This window comes from Bombus bifarius, unplaced genomic scaffold (genome assembly GCF_011952205.1).
Source record: "Bombus bifarius isolate JDL3187 unplaced genomic scaffold, Bbif_JDL3187 scf7180000008194, whole genome shotgun sequence".
NCBI classification, from domain to species: Eukaryota; Metazoa; Arthropoda; class Insecta; order Hymenoptera; family Apidae; genus Bombus; species Bombus bifarius.
The window spans coordinates 1,140,006-1,165,159 of record NW_022884502.1 but is presented as its reverse complement, the minus strand read 5'-3'; the positions used below and the strand labels follow the sequence as shown (position 1 = coordinate 1,165,159).

General features: G+C 39.9%; 1 protein-coding gene and 1 pseudogene across 1 annotated transcript; one reads left to right on the top strand and one right to left on the bottom strand.

Annotated features, from left to right (window-relative positions):
* Positions 1-25,154, bottom strand: part of LOC117209870 — a 34,432-nt pseudogene that overhangs the window by 8,192 nt on the left and 1,086 nt on the right.
* Positions 42-23,902, top strand: LOC117209869. Its single transcript, XM_033452311.1, has 5 exons — positions 42-724; positions 1,587-2,131; positions 4,544-4,860; positions 9,468-9,776; positions 21,612-23,902. Exons 1-5 carry the CDS (start codon positions 552-554, stop codon positions 22,071-22,073), a joined length of 1,806 nt encoding a protein of 601 aa, XP_033308202.1. The 5' UTR covers positions 42-551; the 3' UTR covers positions 22,074-23,902.

Genomic DNA, 25,154 nt, shown 5'->3' with positions numbered 1-25,154 from the left:
TCGTTAGAGAAAACCGTGTTGACGAGCGAGAAAGATCGACGAGTGGCGAAGAAAGCAACGAGCATGGACCAACGAGAGGTGACTCATCCGCGCGTTTCTCAATGGACGGAGTCACTCTGACCGAACAGATCTAGGAGAAAGTGGCGGCACGAGCGCAAAGTCGAGGCGAGGAAACGCGTGAAACGGAGAGGTTCGATCGGAACTCGAGATTGCGGAGAGGAGTCAGGAAAATCCTTTCGATTCGAACGTACAGGTTGAAGGTTACAGTCGAGTCGAGCGTGTAAGTCGTATCACGATAGAACGCGAGGAATATCGTGAAAGTGTTGGAAAGCGAAATTTAGAAGAGAAGAATCTCGAAGAGCGAACGAGGTTGAGGAAGATCGATCGCGCAAGGCGGATGATCTGCGTAGTTGGATTTGAAATCGTGCGAAGGATAATTTGCATGTAATGGCAACGTTGATCTTGTAGCGGTAATTTGTGAACGACAATTTTTACTCGTAGGAGACGATAATAGGAAGAGACACGAAGAGGAAGAATAAAAGAAAGCGAAGATGAGTAGAAGAACTATGCCACTGGTTGGACTGAATTCTTGCGAGAGGATAAGACCGGAAAGACTTAGGAATCCTATTCAAAGACTCGTGTGGGGTCCTGGTACTCAGTTTCTAGTTGGTCAAGTTGGTTTGCCCGAGGACGAGGGATCGAATCCACGAATGGCTCTGAGAAGGTATACGAATATTATATTGTTGTTAAGTCACGCTCGTAATTCCGTAGAGATTAGTCGAGATATCTGTGAAACCTTCGCTCAAATTTTTCTATGTAATTATTACTATCGTTTATTCCATATACGAGCATACGGATTCTCATTAGTATGCGAAAGGATTGTAAAGTACGTAAAAAGATAGAAGCGCAATGCAAGCTGAAAATGCGAAAAAACGAATACGAAAATTTACCACAGAAGGATATTAAAATACAGGCAGTTCTTAACTAATGAATTTTAGTGTTCGAGCTTTGCTACTTTTTGCCTAACCCATACACAGTCTTCAAAAATACAGTGCACCAGCGTCAGAAAGGAAAATATCCGAGAAAGTACAAACGCGAAAGGGAAGCGAGGAGAACAACAGGGTTCGAGTTAACCTGGTTCGTAGAGGAAACAAAAGATCGCTTAGCGTGTAATCGATTCGGCCGTGTAATTCGCGTATCTAGGGAATTCGTTTCGCGGTCTAAAATGGATTATCGCGCGTGCCAGAGTCCGCTACGATTACGGTTATATCGATCGGTTGGACAAACGGAACGGCTTTATTGCATCCCTGCGGTGCGTCGCGATAGAATATGTAGATACACAGAGAGACAGGGTCATCGATTACAGCAAGACGTAGTAGAGATATTCGCGGAAATTTCAATGAAATACCAACGTGTCAGGTGATCTGTTATCTGGGGAACATGCTGAAGCTAGCCACTTTGTATTGTCCTTTAAATTCGTAGACACGCGGCGTTTACCCAATAATACCGGGCGAACTGTTACATATCTGAAAGCAAGCTCCGTGCTTGAACACGATCTCTGAATACCACGTCTTTGTGTAACACAGGCTCCTTAGATTGTACGAGGGAAGACAATACAGAGAAGCAGCCGCTTTTCTCATGAAACTGCCACACTATACCTTGAGGACGACTCTGCCGGACATTCCCGTGGACCTGTTGATCGAAACGCTTCCTCATAGCCTGTCCCTGCTGGAGGCTCTCTACTCGAGGCTCGTCGAGTTGAACGTGAACGACGCGAAAATCTTGAAAGTGGAGCAAGTCCTTTGGAGGATCGTCTATCTGATCTCGATCAGCCAGGATCACTTCCGTCTGAGGATCTGGTGCAAGCTGCTGATCTCCCTGAACAAATTGGCTCCTAACGCGAGGAGCATCCTGGCCGCTAGGAAAAGGACTTTGGACAGGGCGGTGGAAGGTTTGGGCAAGCACGGATTGGTGGCATCCTGTCATCCAAGCAATTTGGAGAACGCCGGGGCCTCGAATCTGGTGCCTTTACCCGTGGCGCTGAAGGAGCAGCTGGAGAGCAGAATCGAGGCGTACAAGTTGGCCGTGCACAAGATCGAGAGCTTCGGCAAGCACGCGAGAACTCACAGAGGTAATCCATGGCGATTTTTAACCGATAACGTTCGTTATGGGTAATGACGAAATATCGTTTCGCGAGTGGGAACTTGCGTGGGAACAGGCAATTCTTTTTACCGCCGCGTCGGGGGCTTAGACCCGGTGCAGACAAGCCTGGACGACGCTGTTACCATCTCGTGGTAGTGCCGCTGTAGAATTCGGTTCTCATATATTGCACAAGGTGTCTTAGGGTTTAATTGTACGTGTAATTTCATGGGTATATGTATACGCGTGTGAAACAGTGTATGGAGAAGTTCGTGCACCTATTACTACTATATACGTTTTAATGAAAGTTGGAAAAATTAAGTTACAGAAATTGTTTAAAGAAATTGTAACGTATATATATACAGGGTATATATACGACAGATCATGATACTTGGAAGAGCGAAGCTACACATTAAGATAAATAGAAAACACCGTACGAACAAGGAGACAGGAGGTCAGCCTACGTGCAAAGATAAGTGGAAGATGTAGCGTGAACTCTTTTCGCAAGACTCTTTGTTTGGGAGAAAGATAAATGCGAAAATTCGTCATGCGCGTGTACCACACCGATTATTAACCGAACATGTTGAAACTCTATTTTCTCGAAAATGAAGCCTGAAACAGGAAAACGTTATTCTACATTTTCTACTCGTTTCCGCGCGTAGAATAATCTCCTGTCGATTACCAAGTCCTGCCCAGGCCGAAATTAGCCACGCTTCCTTCAAGTATACTTGTACTTGGGAAAATTTTCGAGCTCGACTTTCTCGAAAACTAAGCCGAGAACGAACAAATTTTATTCCATATATTTCCCTTATTTTTCCACAAGGAATCGCGCCGTGCACGCTTTCACGTGTTATTCGGTCGGAATATATTACGTGGTCGGACGATGTGGATTATAGATACGCGGATCACTTCACGAGAGAAAGTCTGAAAGTTTGTACGATTGAATGGGTCGCGATACGCTGTTCCAGATCCGATTACAGTCAGCCGGTATCTGAAACGACACGCTGCGAGTTTGCTTTCAACGATTGCAGGAATCGATCGCGAAGAACCGGCGCGAAAAATGGTTTCGATTCAATTTCCAGAACCGTTCGAGGGGACGGCGTCGGTGAGAAGAAAACGATTGCATTCTCGAGTCGAGATGTGGAAGCCAGCGACGACGAAGACGCGGCAGTGCGCGAAAGTGTTGCGTCGGTGCACAAAAGTCGTTAACTTTTGCTCGGTGAAAAGCTGGCAACGGATGTCCGCGTCGATATCCGGCCGTGTTAGAGGCCCGCTGAACCGTGAAGTATTGGATTTTAACGCAGCTGCACCGGACACGTTACATTTCCCAATGCAAATACGCCGATGCATGGGACATTAATGCGTTTACACGAAAGCACGTTTACTCGTCCGCGTCATCGTCATCGTTGCGGGCCTCGACATGGTAAAACACGATGCGTACTCGTTTCCAACCCTGTACCTGTCTCTTTGCTCTTATTCGTCCTTAACGCGCTGACTGTTTAGTCGTGTTCTCGTTGCCATTCCATTTGACTGCAATTTTTCTCTCCTTAACACGTTGAATGGCGAGTGGCGTTATCCGCTACCGGGAACAGCTCAGCTAATGACACCAGCGTGGAGTCATCCGCGCTTAACCTGCTAGACCAACATCGGTTTTTTGATCTCTCTGAGCGGGATGAAAATCGGTTTGAAAAATTGGATCGTCGAAATTTTTCAAAGGTCACTCCGTTTGTGCGATCTGTGGCCACCTTTTCTTGCAGTTTTCCGTTGAATAGAACGACTAGGTGACGCGTACTTTGTAAAATTTATTCGCGAAACTTCGCTTTTACGTTAAAGTGTTACGTTAAATAAAATAATTAGATGTTTTGTAGTCTGTAACGCTTATTTGTGAAAGTTTCGTTTGTTCGCTCGAAACCTTACCAGCAAGTTATAATCGAAACATGGAATACGAAATGAAATACAAAGAGCTTTTGACGAAACTTTTTCAGTCGCCCGTGTTCTTCGTATATTTCTTGCTCGATTATGCTCATAGAATATATGTCGCGATCGAGATCACTGACTGAGAACTTTGCTTCGCCAGGAGAAACCTGGAAAGCCTTGTGCATATCGTTTACGAGAAATAGCAGCCGATGAGACAAAAGCAAGTAACGTCGAACGATGGATATGAAATCGACGCTCTTTCGCTCGATTCGCGTTAATCGTCGAATAAATACCGGCGTTGAAATTCGTTGAAATCGATAATTAATTTGCTCGTCGAATCACAGGCCAATTTAACATGGCCAAGTATACAGGTTAATTGTAAACTATACTTCTATTCGATGGTGGTGTGGCGGTCCGATTAAGCGACATCATAGATTTCTCGTATAAAGTACAGATTGAAAGGAAAGTAATCGTTTGACATTTTCAGCGGACCAAGGTGTACAGGCGGCGTCGCATCAGAGGCAACTTTCGCTCAAGTACAGCGAGATTCAGCAGAGGCTGATCGATAATCAGAGTTTGTTGAACACGTTGGAGAAAGCTGGCGACCCAAGTAGCTTAGAAAGTCTGTTATCCGAGTTGAAGCGAAGGGTCGAACAGGACAAGGAAGCTCTCAGACAATGGACAGCCTTGAGGAAATCCACTTTCGGCGGGAATACGAAGAATCCACCGCTAGCCGCCAGATTGCTGCAATTCTCCAGAGGCTGCGAGCTAGCACTACAATTGATGAACCAGGATAATCTACGAGTAAGTTTCCCTCGAACGTTAGCTTTCAGCAAAACACAGAAATTTATCATATTGCATTCGTATGCATGCAGCGGCTACAAAAATGATCTAACTGCAGCGTTTATTTCGAAAATCATTTTTTAATGAAATTGCGAAGACGACAAATTTTGACGCGATCTCTCAATTCTTATGGACAATTTATAATTTAGATCTTAAAATATTTTTGTCCGTTTCGATCGATTGAAATTTCGTTGATAAATGGAATCGCATGATCGTTCGTTTTAAAGGTCCATTTACAAATCTGTAGCTTGTCGAAACAGTCGAGGCATCGATAATAATGGAAAACATATGACAGTGAATAATGTGAACGAGTCGTTTGAACGCGATTCGATAATGTGTTCATGAGTTGCCATTACATTTAAAGTGTTATTAAATTAATAATAGTTTTACATGTATATCGGGTTGCCATCAAAGTGCAAATCCAAGATCGAAGAAATTGCTGTGACCTTGCTTTCTTTTCTCAATGGATAACCTCGTGTCAACGTTAGAATCTGATAGTGATGCAGGTATGCGTTGACTGCAGTCGTCCAGCATAATGATAGTATAGTGATTTTAATTTATCTACTTGTGCTCCATTTACATTTTTCAAATGTCCTATAGATGTCTGTAAACAAGACTGGACTGAGGCATAAAACGTCGATTCTGAATAATTAAAATCTAATAAATCGTACGATTCGCAAATTTTGAAACTGGTGAAAGTCCATCGATTACCCTGAAGACAGATATCGGTGCAGTTAGCTCTGAAGAAATCTCATATACAAGAAAAATTGTATCTGTACAACGAATTTACATCTGTTTAAACACGTAGACACCTAATTATTATATTCTATATATATATATCTAATTATTGTAATTAATATGTAAAATACAACGATGAGCAGACACCGTGTGTGTACTATACAGATGCAATTTTGTCCGAGAAATTCGAGTGTATTCTCAAAGTAAATTTTATCCATCCAACTTATCTACCTTGACACATTTGTACTAAACTAATGGACAATGCTAAAGAATATGTTTCTTATATTAACATAAAATAAAATCGCGGTAATGAAATAAAGTCGAATGAGATAAAAGCTCGATGCACACGTAGGTCCAGTTAAAAAAGTTACAGACGTAGAATCTTATACATAGGATTTTATACGGGTCTCTGTAATATTTTGCCCGAAAGCCAGAGAAATATTCGCCAAGGAGATAATATAATGTAGTTTCACGGGAACTGTTGTAACCGCAAGCAGTCCCACGAGAAGCGAGTTCAGCAGTGACGTAGTTGATGGACAAAGCTGAATCCACAAAGCACAAAGTCTCCGGTCACGCGTCGTCCCTTAAGGACACTCGCGATCTTGAATTACACGAGTCTACTTGCAGTAACCGTGCCGCTTGCGATATCTTCCTATCTAATAAAATGCAGACTCGTCCTATCGATCGAAGTTACACATTTAACAACGACACGCGTTAACGGATTGCTCGTGAAACAGTACGGCCTCCGAAGCTACACGTTTCTTTCGTTCTTCGCAACTATCTCTATTTTAAATAACCTTTGTGTTCCACATTGTCGGTCACACACTGTCTAATATCCTTTTTTCTGCTTCTATCGATAAATCGTTTCGTAAAATTGCACGAGGAAGGACACGCCAGTTGCGTGCAACTTGCAAAAAGAACTTGCTTCTAGGTATAGTTTTATTATTGAGAAGTTTCTGACTCTTCTGAGTAGAACCGCAACGAACGAAGAACCACCGATATCTGTATCGTTTAGTGGTCGTGAAAGTTACAATCTAAAAGATTTTGTCGTTCTTCTTAATTTTAATTCAATCTTCCACGGAATTACTGACTAATTACAAACAATTACGTACTTAATATTCATCGGAAGCGTTTGCTGGAAGACGTTGTGCACAGATTTCGCATAAATCATCCCGTGAAGGGCACGATCTCGTTACGTACACCATGAATAATACAGGATTCCGTGAAACGGTTCCATCAATTTCCGTGGCCCGCCGGTAATCATCGAACGTACGTAGGTACTTGAGACACCGAATGAAATTTGAATGCTAATATACCTTTGGCGATGTGGTTAGCTGTCGGAATCGAAGCATCGAGTGTCGCTACAGATTCGTTCGATGACTCGTAGGTTTACACAGATTGATCGTTCACGGTTCAGTGCCAACATTTTACACTTGTATTTCAATTGTTTGATACTTGGTAAACTACTTTCAGAAGCTTGATAATTTCGATGAATTTTTATATTCTCCTAGATAATTGTGAAACATAATCGGAAAAATTATACTACGTAGATAATTATAGAGAGTTGTACCGATGTAAATTGAAGAAAATACGAAACTTTGGGGATACACAGAGGATACGTAGGCGTGTGTTGCGCAATTTTTATTGCTGCGTGAATTCACTTTTTAAGGGGATGAAATTGGCTGCTGAAAATTCGGATATTTCCCGGTTTTCAAAATTGCAAGAGATAGGAAAAAAGCGTTCGGCCAAAGCTTACCTCTTTCGATTATCGCCATCGTTTGATAAAAAATTGATCGATATTATAGCGAGTTGTAACGCGGAATCGGAAATTTTTTATTAGTTGCTCCAACGATACTTTGAAGTATCGAAAAACACGATTCACTGAAATTCACCGAAGTTTCGCTCAGATCGCTATGATTCATAGCCCGCTGTACGTCCACGTCGACGTATCTACGTCTACTAAACTCTCGTTTATCCTACGAAAGGATATGTCTGAAATAGAAAATGTTGCAGATTCTCAAGATCATGTCAATGGTACACTCGAATTTCAGAAGTCACTAGAACGAATACAATCAGTCGTACGGTTTTCCTCCTGTCGAGTTTCGTTCGTAGAAAATCGATACACGTCTTCGAGAAAGGATACAAAATTGCGATCTTCAAAATTCGTAGCATCACCGGTCAGTCACTTTTCCCACCACATGTGGCTTGTTGATTAATATCACAGTGATCGATATCACTCTTCTCAATCTTCTCTGTATTTTGATAAATTTTTCTATTGTTCATCCCTTGTAATATAGAGCGTTTCGTATCTTCGCAGTTTTCTTAGTATATTCTATGGGTATAAACAAGAGAAGAGTGTCACGTTATCACATCATTTGCAGTTTTACCGAAAAGTTGTAAGACAAATGGAAGATACGAGGAGAATACTACCTAGACCTGCAGTATCGTTCGTTTGTTATGAGGAAAATAGAAAATACAAAAAGGACGATACCTAAACCTACGATATTGTTTGACTTCGTGTCACTAGACTTTTATTTATATTATGTACAAACTATTATTTATTTCGTATCACTGTGGCTGATTCTGAAAGGGGACGTATTCTGAAACTCGAACAATAAAATATTTAACAAGTAGGCAGGAAGGGTAGGAACGAAATCGAAACGTGCTTCGTAGGATTTCTAATAAATTCAATTTTTTATTTCCGTCAAAATCTTTCATCGACATTAACCTGAACACCTGGTGGTTACAATTATCGTAATGGTAAATCTGTTCGTATTTTCCATTTCGTATTTCTTATTAGCGTTATAACTTTTTGATAGAACGTCAAACGAACTATTTAACATTCTCCGTTTGAATGCTGAAAAGTAATCGAAAATATTTCAGTTTGTATACACGAGAGACGCGAAAAGAGAAAAATAGCAGAGAAGCGGGGCGTATTTCCTTTTCATAGAATAGAACCAGTGTATGGTGGAATATTTTACTCTACAAAAGTCGTACTCGGCACATGATAAAAAATGATACTGCGATATTAACTTCTAGAAATTCGATCGTTCGTTTTCGCATACTTCTGATCAAATTTTCTCCTGTTACACCCTGTACTTGCTGTCTGTACGAGGTGTTCCGTATCTCAATCGGCAAACTTCGCCAAAATTCTCAGCGAAAGATATTACACAGTTAGCTGCTTCACAAACGCGCGCCCTTTCAGCAACGCTATCCCTCGCAAATTTAATTTTTTTTCCTTTTTTTTTTTGGTTTGACCATGCACTAGGAGCACGACCACTCTGTGGTCTGTCAACCACAGTAAAGAGAGTTCAGAAATTTTTAATAATGCGAAGAATTTCGCTTGGGACGTGTCTACGACACGTAAATTTCTCATAAGCATATATGCGCAACGGAAGACTGACTTTGATAATGAATTTTCATCATAGTGACAAATTATTGAGGCGTCTAACGATCTATATTAAAATTGCATGATAATTAATACAAGTTGAGCAAGAAACACACACAGCCATATAATATATCATATTGCACACATATCTCTGCCTTATCTATACACACAGACCTGGAAAGTTCGAAACGCTGCGTATTCCTACACCGCAAAACTGTCATTTGCCGTTTTTACTTGGCCGTAATCCGCGCCAACATTCCGCGCAACGAAACCGATCGAAAAGTCGAATTGAAAAACGACCGATGAGTTGCGAACGATGAAAGGACAGCGCGGAGAAAGAGCGCCGAAATTCGTTAAAAATTTGCACGGTCGAATAGAGAATCAGCTCGAGTGATAGCGAGTTTGTATGGAAAGTCCGAACGCATGAAATATTTTCGCGCAGGTATTCGAGCTGAGCGAAAATTTGCCGGACGACTACGACGAGGAATCCAGCAGCAGCGCTGGTTATCACACGGACGAGAGCTGCAGCCCGACTCCGGAACCATCGGTCAGAAACGGATGCACGATTCTCAGCGTGGAGGAGACTTTTCCAAATTTAACATTCGACGACGCGACCGCCGAACGACTGGCCGAAAGATACGCGGCTCTCTACGACCAGGCGCATTTGCATACGTTGGACGCTCTGGACGCTCTGCAACCTCTGAAGGACGCAACCGACTTAAAAGCCAAGATACTCTATTCGGTGGTCGTGGTAAGTGGCACTTTATGCAAAGTAGGTATAATCATACCGCGCCACCCTTAATGCGCTTGCATCTGTGCCCGTCAAAGAGACTGAATCACTCGTTGAGTACTAGTCGTTAGCGTTAGTGTCCCTAGTTAGGGACAAATTAATAACGTGACGACTAGCCAGCGAGGCGAACAGCGAAAGAGGGAAGATGTATCGTTGAGCGGTTAAAGGGATGGGTTTGTTGTTATAGCGAGACCGTTTACCCTGCTGTGTCCTTTTGGTCATTTTCGATTAAAACGTAATTGTCTTTCTTTTTTTATCGTTGGAGAGATTTTTAAGAGATGCATGACGATATAAAGAGATGTTTTCAAGTATTAGGTTGTCCGGACAGTATCTTTCTTTTACGGACGATGCATCTTCGTGCAAACACGAAACCGAATCTATCGAACGTTGCGATCTTTATTTTGATGGAACAAAATGGATCATAATTCTGCTATAATATAAAACGGAAAATGTTGCGCATCCATTGTTCCTTACAAAACGAAAGAAACTTTCTGGACGACCTAATAGGTGACCTCAGTATCGGTGTTCGTTATGAAACAAATTTTTGTCCGGATTTTATTTATTTAATGGCGTTAACGAACATGTAGATTGATGTTAACGACTGGCAGCAAATGCTCCTAACAACGCGTAGACTCAGATCGTGTGCTCGCAGACTGTAAACGTAGATTGTTTTGTATCATTTACCAAAAACACTTAGCAATGATATAATTTCTATTTTTACGTCGATTATGTCGTTACGTCGACGTATTTCAAACATCTGTTTTGAAATGACACCAACAGTTTTTTTTTTTTTTTTTATCAGTTCAAAAGAATTTTCTTTATCTGACCGATAGTTTCGAAGATTAAGCAATTCGAAGATAAAGAGCACTTTAAATAGCAAAATACGATAGTTTCGCAACCTTCGGAAACAACGTACGTCAGCCTTCTTATCGCGTTTTAAAGATCAATTTTATTTTATCATTCGCTTTGTCATTCGTAGTTCCGATGTCCACGAAGAATAAAATTGTCCGTAATTTCTTCATCGAGTCGCGGACGGTGTAGAAAGTAAACAAATGTCCTAGATGAAAGTTCGGTCCTGAAAAATGTGGAAATAATTCTACGCTTCTTCCATATCGGTCGAATGACTCTTCTTTCTTCCACGATCTTATCTTTTTCTCCGCGTGCTATTAAAATGGATTATTCCGTGTAAATGATACTTCATCGACTAAAATTCAGACCGTCCACCAAACTCGATAGCTACAATAGCTGTGACCGAAAGAAAAATGGTCCGTATCTTGCGATGCTTGTCACGCTGCCCAAACCAATTTCGTTTCTTTTTCTATTTCCCTCGAATGTTCGCTATTCGACCGGTCTCGCCGAGTAATTTCGTGGACAAGCGCTTATAGCAGTAGCCGAGGAACAGGGAAATTGTGAGAAGGGAATGCGATCACGAAGCCAAAGATGCCGCTCTACGAACATCTGACGAAGGAAATTGAATTTTAAAGGTAGCGCGCTTGATAAAAATTGCCAACGAATCCAGGCGAGCAATACGAATTTACGAATGTAGTCTCGCGTGTCTCGTTATTTTCGCTTGCTAGACCGTGTCATTTAAATAGAAAAAAGTCACGCGAGAAAATTCTCGCAAAATGGTGGTATTCTTCACACATTCGGTTAGCGCCCATCTATGTAGAATGGAATCGGTCTGTTAAAATTGTGCAGCGAACGTATATTCCCGTTCAGGAACACATACGTACGTTGATACTTTGGTCGAACTGTAACACGATATAATTATAAATATACAATATAAAATTAGCGATAATGCATGAACGTTGGTAAAATTATTAATATAACGCGTGAATGCTATTAAAAAATATCCGAGTTAATGGAAAACTAATTAACGAGAACTAAACGAAGGATAATTATCGTTTGGAAACGAAGGTACGCGCCTGTTTATAAATTTTACCTTAACGATTTGATCGATTTGTAATATACGAATGTTACTGCTTGTAAAATATACAGAGTGTCGTACATGTACATTTTGACTTTTCCATAGATTTATCTGGCAAGGTATTCGTTGTGATAAAAACTGCTTGAAGTAAAACTTACCGTGTTTCGAGCGAGACATCTCGTGATGGTCACGCATCTTATCTAGATGAACGTGTCTTCCAGATTTCAAGATGACTTTGCTTTTTTTTTTTAATAGAATTTATATCTTTTTACGCACACCATTCCATGCGTCTTTTAGTTCCCCACAAAAACGTATTAGGGTACTTGAGGGGATGATTTAACTTCAACGTTGTAAAACTTACGGTAGGAAGCAAGATAATACAGAGCTTCTGTGTTTCCTCTGCTTTTCATACGCTCAATTTGACGAAATTAAGATCGAAATATCTTTTAAATTAAACATTTGCAGATGCTTCTAGGCAAATCTGTCGGTCATCGTAAGACGTCCTACTTGAAATATCTTTTACGATAACGAATACTTTGGAAGATAAACTAATTCGTTAAAAACACCTTCTTGTAAAATTAACAGTCCTATGTTATATGAAATTTAAATTGTTCTTTTTAATACTGCATTAAAATCACTCGAACAGGCGTATAGTATATTTTAAAATAAAATTTGAATCTCACTGACGAAGGATGAAATCGTGCTGAATCTTTCTATTTGGGGTTTCGTAACTAAATTACATTTTATAAAAAGACGATGGGATTTCGTATTTTCGAGCAGTAAGGTAGAACGGAACAAAGTCTGGTTTTCCAGAATTGCTGTTTTGTGTTCGTAATTTCTCGCGCTTCTCCTCTCCCTCCGTCGATTTCACTCGCAACAGAGCTGCGTCTATGAAAATAGTGAAAAATCGTTTCCATGTTGTATCCTTTTTTGTTTGCGTTGAAACGAAGCGACGAAAATTGGTAACAGAATTTCGTCGAAATTTTCCTTTGTTCGCCCGGAGCCCTTAACGTCGAAAACGAAGCTCGTTACGCTGAAGAGAAACGGTTTCGCTCGTTTTGGAATCGCGTAAACAAGGAACAAACGTGTTGCGCAAAATTCCTCGTGGTTGACAAAATGGTCGTAATTGGAAACGTACGCGGAACGCTTTAACCCGGAAGATCGTCAGAGATCGACGCTGAAACACGTTGAAATTTGCCAGGACGAATCCGTCGGCAGGAAATTTCTAATTAGACCATCGAAATAACGTGTCGCGACGCGAGATCGACCGGTTTCGCAATTAAGTTATTCACCTCGAAAGTAGTTCGATCACGAGCCAGCCAGACCGAACGTGTTTCATCCTGCTGCCTGGTATTGTACGCTCTTGTCGTAGAGCGAAAACGGCTGTCGTCAAAGGTGTTGGAAAACCGCAGTCTCCGGAATATTGGCCCGAGCCAGCGAAACCTCGCCTGCGTGGTTAACGCTTTGAAAAGTTAGCTCCGCGAAGGAACCGTGTAAATTTGTTATCAACTGGCGAATTGATAGCTTTGATAGTAAATCGACGAAAAATCCGCTGTTAATTTGCCAGAATGCAGCATAGCTTTTGGATTTTTATCATTCCGAAATACATTGTCAAAATCTACATCCTAAATAGTAGTAGTAGTAGTAGTTTTATTTATTATCGTTTACTTGCTTGTCTTTTGCTATTGCAAAGTGTGCCATGTATTTTACATACACCTCGCATATTTTTCTAATTACTATTAACCTATTTATATGCATATTGTATGCATAAGACAGAGCAGCTAAATAGGATCATTTAAATATCTGCATTATTTGTCGTATAGAAAGTCGTATGAAAAAGCTTCGGAGGAGGAAGTTGCACTGTTTGGAGGAATTTTTAGAAAATTCGAAATATCTCAAAATTAAGTGATCACGATGATAGATCGTTGAATTTGTTCTTCTTTCTTTCCTTTTTTTCACGCTGCACGAAAATATCCAGAAATAAATGTGTACAGGGTTATTAACAAAGATATATCACAGCCATCGAGGTCTGGTAAAAGAATGATCATTAGAAAAAGCTATTTCCTGTGTTACATGCGCTCCTCGAAACAGTACAACTTTCTCCCGAGAAGTTATCTTTATACGGCAACAAGTAATGCAGATATTTTATCCGGTGATTTCATCTCGCTCGACCGCTCTGTATTTATCGTGCTTGCCCTATATTTGTTTCCTGTCGTGTCTTCTTCCTCGCGTGATTATTTCCCTCACTTTACTCCCATCTAATATCTTCCTTTTTTTTTTTCAGTATCTGCTTCATTCATGTGTAACGTGTACCCTTCTTCAGTCTCGTGTAAAGTATTCTCTTTAGATGTTTTCCAGGTTTCTCTACTTTCTTGCATCCCCTGCGCTACATTTTTCATTCTTTCGCATACTATTTCGCAAAATTGGCATCTTCTCTTTCGTTTCTCTTCCTAATAACATCCCAAGTAATTACTAATTTCTGGCGGCGTGATTCGTGCTAATTGTGGCGGAAAATTTTGCACTCGTTTTCCATAGACGGCGCAATCTTTTCTTCGAACTTTCCTTGCTCAAGAAACGAATGAAATTTTTCGAATGCATTCATGCACGAGTAGGTAGGAAATCGTTGATGAATTTGAAACGCGATCGAAGGGGATGCGCGTAACTCGTCGTCGAATTCTGCTTCAAGACTTCTTATTCGTTTTCCATGGAATTCGATTCTTCTTCGAGCCTTCCTTCGTTAAAAAACGAATGGAGTTTTCCGATAGTATTCGTGATCAGCGCGGATATTAGATTGTAGTAAACTAGTTTGAAACACGACTTGAAGAGAATCGCGTGTAACGTAATTCATCGCATCCAAATCAATCGTTTTTGGTGTCTCTCTTCGAATCTTTCTCGAGAAGCAAATGAAATTTTTCAAGAGATAAATGGCAGATCGTAAACTAGCGAATGAGTGACACACGCTACGCGAATTCTTCTCCATTTACACGCCAAATTCGCTCAAAGAATTCCTTATTCTTGTCGCGTAGAACTCCATCGTTCTTGGAATACCTGAAATTTTTCAGAACCGCTTATCCATAGACGACGAAGAGATAGAAGATAGTAGACGACTTTGAAACACAGTGAAAAACGATCCATACAACGTAATTCGCTAGCAATTCGCTCAGAGAATTTTCTATTCACCTCAGATCGAGCTCGATCGTTCTTATAACATCTGAAATTTTTCAGAACCGCTTATCCATAGACGACGAAGAGATAGAAGATAGTAGACGACTTTGAAACACAGCCAAGAATGATCCATACAACGTAATTCGCTAACAATTCGCTTAGAGAATTTCTTATTCGCCTTTGTATCTAGCTCGATCGTTCTTAGAGTTGTGAAACTTTTTCAAAACCGTTCATCCATAGACGACGAAGAGATAGAAGATAGTAGACGACTTTGAAACACAGCCAAGAATGATCCATACAACGTAATTCGCTAGCAATTCGCTTAGAGAATTTCTTATTCGCCTTTGTATCTAGCTCGATCGTTCTTAGAGTTGTGAAACTTTTTCAAAACCGTTTATCCATAGACGACGAAGAGATAGAAGATAGTAGACGACTTTGAAACACAGCCAAGAATGATCCATACAACGTAATTCGCTAGCAATTCGCTCAGAGAATTTTCTATTCACCTCAGATCGAGCTCGATCGTTCTTATAGCATCTGAAATTTTTCAGAACCGCTTATCCATAGACGACGAAGAGATAGAAGATAGTAGACGACTTTGAAACACGGTGAAGAACGATCCATAAACGTAATTCGCTAGCAATTCGCTCAGAGAATTTCTTATTCGCCTTTGTATCTAACTCGATCGTTCTTAGACTGTTTCTTGAAATCTTTCTCGGAGGCGAATGAAATTCTGCAAAACCGCTTATCCATAGACGACGAAGAGATAGAAGATAGTAGACGAATTTGAAACATAGTCGAAAATGTTATGTGCATAACGTATACACGTACGGGCGAAGATTATTTTTGCCAGCACCACTACCACGCACCTGTCTCCCAGCCGATCGATCGACCATTAACGTCAAAGCCGACGCTAGAGGGGCGCCGAGGGAAACGAGGGTGACTAGGGTGCACTTTTGCGATCAAGTGTACCCGGCAAGTGGCAGAGGCGCTAGTCCGTCAGCCTGGGGCTATTACTTTGCATACATACAGGTAGCCTTCCATACACCGCTAGGCTTGGAAATCGATGAACTAAAATAAATACCTGCGACGAAAGCCACTCTCTCTTTGTCTACCAGTTTGCTGCCTGGCGTTTCTCCTACGTTTCCTCTGCCTCTTTTCGTTTAATCTCTATTTCTTCTATCAAACGTATATTTATATTCCTCGTACGTATACAGTGGCTCACGAAAGAATTCGAATACTCTTCGAATGTTTTTAACACTGTGTATTTTAACGAAATACATTTTCACATCTAATTAACGATCGTAACGAGACACGATTGTCCTGATAACATTGCAAATGAACCTGGAAACGTGTATACAAGTTACAGGATATTTATTGGAAACATACACTTCGCGAAGAACACCGAGGTGTTTCAACATTTCGACTGCAGGTCGTCCGAAAAGTTTCTTTCGTTTTATAAGAAAATAGTGGATGCACAACATTTTTCGTTTTATATTATTTTATCGAATTACGTATGATCCATTTTGTTTTATCAAGATAAAAATCACAACGTTCGACAGATTAGGTTTCACGTTTGTATGAAGATGCTTCGTTGTAAAAGACGTGTCGGTAAAAGAAACTTTTCGGACAACCTAATATTTAATAAGCCGCGATATCTATCTATCTAGAAAGATCATCTTTTAACTATAATTTGTATAACGTTGAAGACTTTTGTTCGCCATGTATACTAGTTTTTCATTGAATGTAATGTCGCAACGAGCGTCTTGTAACTTTTATATAGTACAATTTCGAAGTGGCTTCAGATCGTAGCGGTACAGTTACGAGACACGCGTCTCACTACGGTGCTAATGAAATTTCAAAAAGTTTCGTATAACGTATGTTATAAAATCATAAAAATTTTCTGTGGCAAATATTCCTGGAACTGACGTGTTCGTGATTTTCTTTCATCGTCTGGTCTTGCAATTTCCTCGATTCTTCACGCAGCTAACAGATCAGCAGAATTGAACTAATCGCGCCACGAGTTGCGAGTTGCTATTATTAATTCGAAAAGTTCATTTTAAAAACGGCACTTATCAGCTCTTTTATTTTTCCAGAAAAACAAAACGACTCTCTACAGTGGCTAGAAAAATTATTTCCACGTGCCCTTATTTGAAGTTTTGAAGAGTTCTTTTTTTGTTTAGTAAATCCTTTTGTTAGCCACAGTTCGTTTTTACAGTACCAATAATTTGTAGTCGCGTGAAAATATTAGGAAATTTGATATTCTATTTGAACTTACGCTATTAAGCCAATTAATTAGTAATAAATGCCACAGTAAATATTAGGTTGTTCGAAAAGTGTGTTTCTTTTACAGACACGTCTTTTACAACGATGCATCTTTATACAAACATTTTTTTTTATTATTTGGAAGAATTTTACTAACAATTCTCATTGAGAATTATAAGTAAATTATTCTAGCGTTGTACTATAACGTGAACAATATGCGATTATCGTATGATTGATTCTAGCTGAATCTAATTTATACAAACGTGAAACCTCATCTGTCAAGCGTTGTGATTTTTACTTTGATAAAACAAAATGGATTATACGTAATTCGATAAAATAATATAAAACGGAAAATATTGTTCGTCCACTATTTTCTTATAAAACGAAAGAAACTTTTCGACAACGATATGGAAAAATACTTTTGCATCCTATCGTGCCTATTTTATCTTCCAAATATTACAAGAGTATCACGATTCGAATGTTTTATATAATAAATAAAATCGAATAATTTCTATAATATATTTTGCCATATTACGTGCATTCTATACGGTAGACATCGATCGCTTTCAATTTACTAAAAATGCGCAGAAATCCGCGATCTATTCGTAAAACCCGATACGCAACTCGCATGTGTTTGCCAATTCGTCGATGCTACTAATTCGATAAATTATCGTGAAATTTCTGGCCTCCAGCGCGGTTGCTCGACCGGAACGATGAATAACGGCGGCCGATTTACGGTCCGAGGCGGCGAACTGAAGGCAGACGAGTTTCCGTCACGAGGAAAAACAACGATAAACCGAATAGAGCGTGAAACACGGTCCATGCGTGCGTGAACCTTTCGACTGGTAACAGAATCGCCGCAACAGCCACGTAGACGCGCGCAACGACTCACAGAGAAAATGACTCGACGAATAGAAGAAAGACGTCTCTACGGACTAGCCATTTCACGATTCCATTGTAGTCGGTTGCAATTACGTGGCGAGGCGGCGCGCGGTATAATTACGCGATAACCGGGCCAACAGGAACAGTAGTCTCGATTCAACGCCTCGTCTTTATCGACGACGGGATAATTTTTAGTCCGATGAAGCCGCGTCTGGCGGTGTAACGCTAGTTACGAAGTTAGCTCCATGGTAATTTCCAGTTTGCGGAATTCCTGTCCTTTGGCCAATGCTGAATTTCGTTTCCTCCGGCGTATTTCTCCATTATGAAGTAATTGTGCGCGTTCTCTTCATTTTTTCTATCCGTACAGCCGTTCACAGTGCAGGTAGCAACGTTGGATAAATTTAACAGCGTAAACGCGAGGACACTGCTTCGCGTTTTGCCTCGTCTCTCGTATATATTGACGCTTTACCGACTGATAGCCGATTAATCGGCTTTCTGTCGCCGACGCTTACCGACCGTTAGCCTATTAATCGGCTTTTCGTCGCCAACAATATTTCACATTATTCGAGCAGTGATTCGTTATTTGGTACGAAGGTACTTTGCTCAATTGCGTCAGTTGCGTCGCTTCGTAAGCTCCCACAGTTTTATACCAATTTGAAAAACTTGCCGTTCGCGATGAACGAAAAGAATGGTATCGGAGAGTGTAAACCGAAACAGAGCCGGCGCCAGGAAGAATCTGCGCCTGAGTTGCCGGTCGGACGTGCGTATGCCGTTGAAACGCTAGCGGTCAGTAAAGCGTTAATCTCGACAAATTGAAGTTAAAATATCAAATTAATGGTTTTTAGGGATTAAGCAATAGGTTGTATTTTTTCGTGGAGAATGTCCAGCTGCATCGACCAACGTCGTAAAAAATACACGGTGCCATTGAAGAAACTAGAGTTTTAGTATCGAGACGCGTTGACACGCGAGAAAATACAAGATAGTAGAAAATAAAATTGCATCAGCCCGATCAGTGTCTCGAAACGCAACATGATTCGTTCAACACGTTTTTTCGATCAAAGCAATAAATAACATATTATCTGAGGTAGTATTTCTTATCGACTGACAGTGTATATAATAGAAGACGCGAGATATTTATTGGAAATATACGTTCGCGCAGGTGATGAAAACGTAGAAATCTTCAATTGTTGATTATACTGACAACACTGATAATAGGAAAGCTCACAAGCTACGGTTTCTACCTTTTCAACTTGCCAATATTTATCGTTAGTTAGGAAATTGTACAGGGAAGACTTTCAATTGTTTTTATCGAGTCGATTCCAATTTTTCCATCGGTTTTTCGGAACAGCTTACGTATAATTGGTATCGTGCAATTTGCAGTACGCACAGTCGCGCGAGAATGAACATTTCTGCGATAGGAAACTAACATTTTTACGATGGGAAATTAATTGAACAAGAAATGCGGAGACACGGTAACATTTTCAGCGTGGCCTAACTTTCCGAGAGAATCTCTTCGAATTTCACTTACAAATACTCACGATATAATTCCATCGATAACAAATTTGTCAGGATGACGCTGCAACGTTTAATGTAACACTGAATCAACGATCCTCGACGACAGTTTCGAAATATTTTAAACTCGAGCAGACTAAAACTTATATTCGCGCATAGAAACTAAATGCCGAGCGAATAAACGGTGATTTAAATTGCGTAAAATGGTAGAATCGAAAAATTCAATTTGAAAAATCAATTTAAAGTTGATGGAAGATTTTTCAAAATGACGTGAATGGAATGAGATTGCTAGCTAGTTGAGTGAAAAAAAAAGATAGAAAGGACAAGGGATATTTTCAACGCTCGTCCAATGTCCTCGGTTATAATCGCGGACGTAATATATACGCGAGCGTGGTGATAATTCACCGCGTTGCTCGACAAAATATATCTGCCATAGCGTAGGTAACCGCAATCGTGCCGGATATGGCGTAAAAAATGCAATTTCCAATTTCTATCTCGCAACCTTGAACGGTGCGGTCTATCGCGATAAGCTGGCTGAAATGTTCCAAAGTTGCTCCGTGGAAACGATCTGGTCACCGGTGAGATTCTTGTAATCGACAGATGAAAACGACAGCGTCTTTCTTTTTCCCAATTCCAAGAAGAAAAATTCCAGCTGAAAAATTCACTCGTTTCGCGACACCGTTAAGTTTGCCACTGGAGGTGGTGACGCGGTAAATTCACAAACTTGGAGCGCTTCGAGGTGCAAAATCCGAGCGTGACGATATCGTAAACAACGCGCGTCAAAACGAAATCCATTCTCCGGCGTGAATAAATCATAGGATTATCAGCACGGATCCCACGTAAGTTACTGCCACTTCAGGCTGACTTTCGTGGTCTTACAAGAAGAAAAGAGGGAAGATTCCGCTAAGAAAATGGAGATGCTGTTCCTAGCTTGTAAAACTCGACGGTTGCACCGGCTCTCGTCTATCGACCGCGTTTCGAGGACCGTGCAAGAAACTCGTTAACCGGAAATCGAAAGCAAGTTTGTTCGATTTTTACGGAGAACTGAGGGAGGAGAAACAGAGAACGAAGATATTCTACGTGTTTCGTTTAACGGTCTGCAATTGGATATGTTGCAACAAACGATTCTACGAATAACGAAAACGGTATTAACGAACAGTTCTTTACGATTATAATCTTACGATTACAATGAGAATATTGCAACGAACGCGAAAAAAGTGGATACTTTTTAAAACGATTGCATAGTTTGTAAATATCTCGGTGATTATTAATTTTTGATACTATATCGTATAACGTGTTTCTGAGTAAAATTTGATGCTTTGGTCGAATTCGCGGAGAAACGTCAGGCATTCGATTTAAAAGATTGATGGTGACCATCGTCTGACGATAAAAAAAGCGAAGTAACAACAAATCGATTGCGGCACTGTACGTCCCCCAGGAAACAATGCAACTTTTGTTTGAAACATTTTTTTCTTGTTTCCACCAAAGCTGTACCATTAGCTTAACTTTTGATGAAAACGGCTCCGTATACAGCCGAAGACAAAAATAAATGGACAGGTATTTTTATCGCGTATTCTATTCGATTAATGTTGAAATTAATTATCTGTTGAAAACAAGCACAAAAGCGGTGCCTCGCGTCTTTCATACGATAAGTTTCACAAAGTAAAAGTTGAAACATCTATCAAACTAGTAACTTTTTGACGTAAGTAGCTCGATAATTTTTTATACAGAATCCTTTACAGAGCTGATCGATGTATTAAGAAATATATAATTCCATTTAAAGAACAAAAATTCGCCTTCGCCTTTGCGCGTCCATCTACAAAATAACAAATAACATGAGAATATGCTCCCCTTGAAGCCATTCAACTTTTATCCGAAACATTTTCCGTGTAATTAATAATAACGAAAATATCTCGCCTTAAACTCCTAGGTAACTCGCCCTTCATCTCTCATTTTTAAATTTCATCTCAATCCACTTATATTTCTCTCCTCGATTGTACACGCATCGAAGCAAATATTTGTAAATTGAACGCTTCGATCCGTAGCTCTCCTGGCGGCTGGCGGGCATAATTCAGACGTCGAGGTATCTGCAAGCGATGAAAATTCTGAACGGTACCGCGGCCACGGAACAGGCAACGCCGGAGTTGGAAGAATGCGTGAAGCGACAGCTGGCGACTTCCGGTGCACGAACCGGTTCCCGCGAGGTCGCGGAACAGGTGGTCAACCAGCTGGAAAGAACTCTGTACGACTTTCCGTGTCTACGGGGATGCGTAGAGGTGAAGAACTACGCCGATGCTTGTTCCAGTTTGGCCTGGGCCTGTCTGGCGCGTGTCACGCCTTTGGTCCTCGACGTGGCTCAAGCTTTGGAATTCAGACGAGAGATTCATCTGAGGCATCACGCCTCTCCGGATCCGAATGGTACGAGAATTAAGACAGTTTTGTGGCCCGGTTTGAGGGAAGGCTGTCAAGGACCCTGCCTTCACAAGGCGGTCGTTCTTACTTCTTAACATTAACACGTTTTTACCAGTATGTCGATTTCGGCTGACTTTTCCAGTCACGCGAATCGCCTTACTTTAAATCGAGATATACGTAAAATACGTAAGTATACTGGCCATAAGTATTACGTACTTATTACAATTATTATGCAAAACTTTAACGAATTTTATTTTATTCGATATTTTATATTATAAAGCATAAAAGTATGATGATAAAGAATGAATTATTTATAATGAAAGAGCGGAAGGCATTCGATCTAAGGTACCCAATATCGCCAAGTGTCAAAATACTTACGTCCATTAAGAAGTCTAACTTCTGCTGTGAGACACATGCGGTTGCGACTAGATGGTTATGCAAATGCGATATTGTTACTTATGTGTGATAAATATCAACTGGATTGCATGACTAGATCGCGTATTAATCCATTGAAAACCAGGTACAGCGAAATAGTACACGGTATATAGAAGTTGAAGAACAAAATAAATACGAACTACGTTCAAGATGCAGAAAATGTAATGTTAAAATTAACGTTAAAAAAAGACAGAAGAAAGGTGCAAATGCGATACTATGGTTAATTATCATTGTCACCTTTATATAAAGTGGTCTCAAAATGTATCCGCACACCGTTCTATATATCGTAACATTTATCTATGTAGTAGAATTCATTGAGTTCAAGTGTATTATATTGTATTAACGTTGGTTCTTAATGGATTACAGTATGTTAGGCATATAGCGTCGTATAAGCAACGTCCTTTGAGATACGCGCGGTTAAGGAATTCTTGCTGGGAAATTCAATTGAAAACGCGTAAACTTCTACGATGCTGCTTCGAATCGAAAGGAAAAGAAGTTGATTTTTAAGTGGAAAGATAAAGTAAAATATGATAAATAGATAAACGGATAGAATCAGAAAGTAAGTTAGAGTCGTGGAGATCATGAAGAGGAAATGCAGACGATGTGGAGTGGGATGTACGCCACTGGCTGCTCCAATTTCCACGCGTGCCTCGTCGCAGTCTTGAATTTCCCAAGGGGAACTGGAATTACATTTATACTCCGTCTTATGTAACAGAAACGCGTCGCACTCTTTACCCTCTAGCGAGATAGGGTTTTAGCGTTAGCGGCGTGATGAGATTCTTTAATGCCACACGATCTCGCGCACGGTGCTCTCGTTGCTAAACAAGTCACAGTTGTTTGCACGATCGAAGATTCTTCGCGGGGATTTTGCAAATAGAAACGAATACCAATTACTTACGCGCGTTTTGATCTTTTTAACGCTATTCAATCTATTAGAGACGAATGATTTATTAAAGATATTGCAAACCCAATATTTCATTTGCGATTTCCTTTTAGTCCGTTCACATTAATAAAGTCCATTAATCTTTCACATTGTAATTCTAAAAAAGAATTTACTTAATATCTTTTTCGTTACTATTTCTTCTTTTATCTAGATTCCGCGATTATACGCGTTTTAAAGAAATTGAACTACTATATAGCATTATGATAAATTAGTTTTTCTTTTTGTGCCTTCGATTTGCGTAGTAGCGTCTGTAATGTATATATTATTCTAATACGTTGTTTGTACCTTGATAAAAACAATAACTTACTTTATATTACGTTACTTACGGTTTCTAATAAATTGTTAATTAACGTTGTATTTACACAACTTTTGGACATTTCTTTATTGCTTGCCCTTAATGGATTAACTGCTACCAACCTTTTTCAATAGCGACTTCAATTGATTAAAATGGAAAATCTACTACCGAATAATGCATCGAGAGCAAAAATGGATTAACTTCGATGTTCAACAAACTGAATAATTTTCTGTGTAAATTACAATCCGAATATATTTGAGTACTAATGCAAACAACGCAGTTTGTTCCGACGACTTATTTATTTACAAATTTCTTTACAAATTGTTTAAAATGTCGCCCTAACTAACTAAATCACTAACAGATTCTTGCCCGGCGAATCTTATCTCATTCTCCACGACCTACATCTCATATCCCACATTCCATATCATGCATCCCACAACCATTCTCCATACCCAATAAGGTAAGTACACTCATAAGTTGAAACTTTCCATGCTATTATACACACTTATCCTGTATCATGTATTCACTATCCCATATGCGTTATCCCAAACCCATTCCATAATTCACATTTCTATTCCATATTCCGTACTTCATACATCTTATCTCACATCCTATATCATGCATCCTGCAACCAATACTTCATTCTCCATACCCAATAAGGTAAGTACACTCATAAGTTGAAACTTTCCATGCTATTATACACACTTATCCTGTATCATGTATTCACTATCCCATATGCGTTATCCCAAACCCATTCCATAATTCACATTTCTATTCCATATTCCGTACTTCATACATCTTATCTCACATCCTATATCATGCATCCTGCAACCAATACTTCATTCTCCATACCCAATAAGGTAAGTACACTCATAAGTTGAAACTTTCCATGCTATTATACACACTTATCCTGTATCATGTATTCACTATCCCATATGCGTTATCCCAAACCCATTCCATAATTCACATTTCTATTCCATATTCCGTACTTCATACATCTTATCTCACATCCTATATCATGCATCCTGCAACCAATACTTCATTCTCCATACCCAATAAGGTAAGTACACTCATAAGTTGAAACTTTCCATGCTATTATACACACTTATCCTGTATCATGTATTCACTATCCCATATGCGTTATCCCAAACCCATTCCATAATTCACATTTCTATTTCATATTCCGTACTTCATACATCTTATCTCACATCCTATATCATGCATCCTGTAACCGATACTTCATTCTCCATACCCAATAAGGTATCATAAGTTGAAACTTTCCATGCTATTATACACACTTATCCTGTATCATGTATTCACTATCCCATATGCTTTATCCCAAACCCATTCCATAATTCACATTTCTATTCCATATTCCGTACTTCATACATCTTATCTCACATCCTATATCATACATCCTGTAACCAATACTTCATCTTTCATACTTAATAAGGTAAGTACATTCATAAGTAGCAACTTATCATGATATACGTACATTTCTAT

Bases quoted from the DNA above. Each gene is read 5' to 3' on its own strand.
- LOC117209869 (XM_033452311.1), top strand. From the start codon at position 552: ATGAGTAGAAGAACTATGCCACTGGTTGGACTGAATTCTTGCGAGAGG. The intron at 725-1,586 runs GTATACGAATAT...TGTGTAACACAG, and splicing joins CCACGAATGGCTCTGAGAAG to GCTCCTTAGATTGTACGAGG. The intron at 4,861-9,467 runs GTAAGTTTCCCT...ATTTTCGCGCAG, and splicing joins TGAACCAGGATAATCTACGA to GTATTCGAGCTGAGCGAAAA.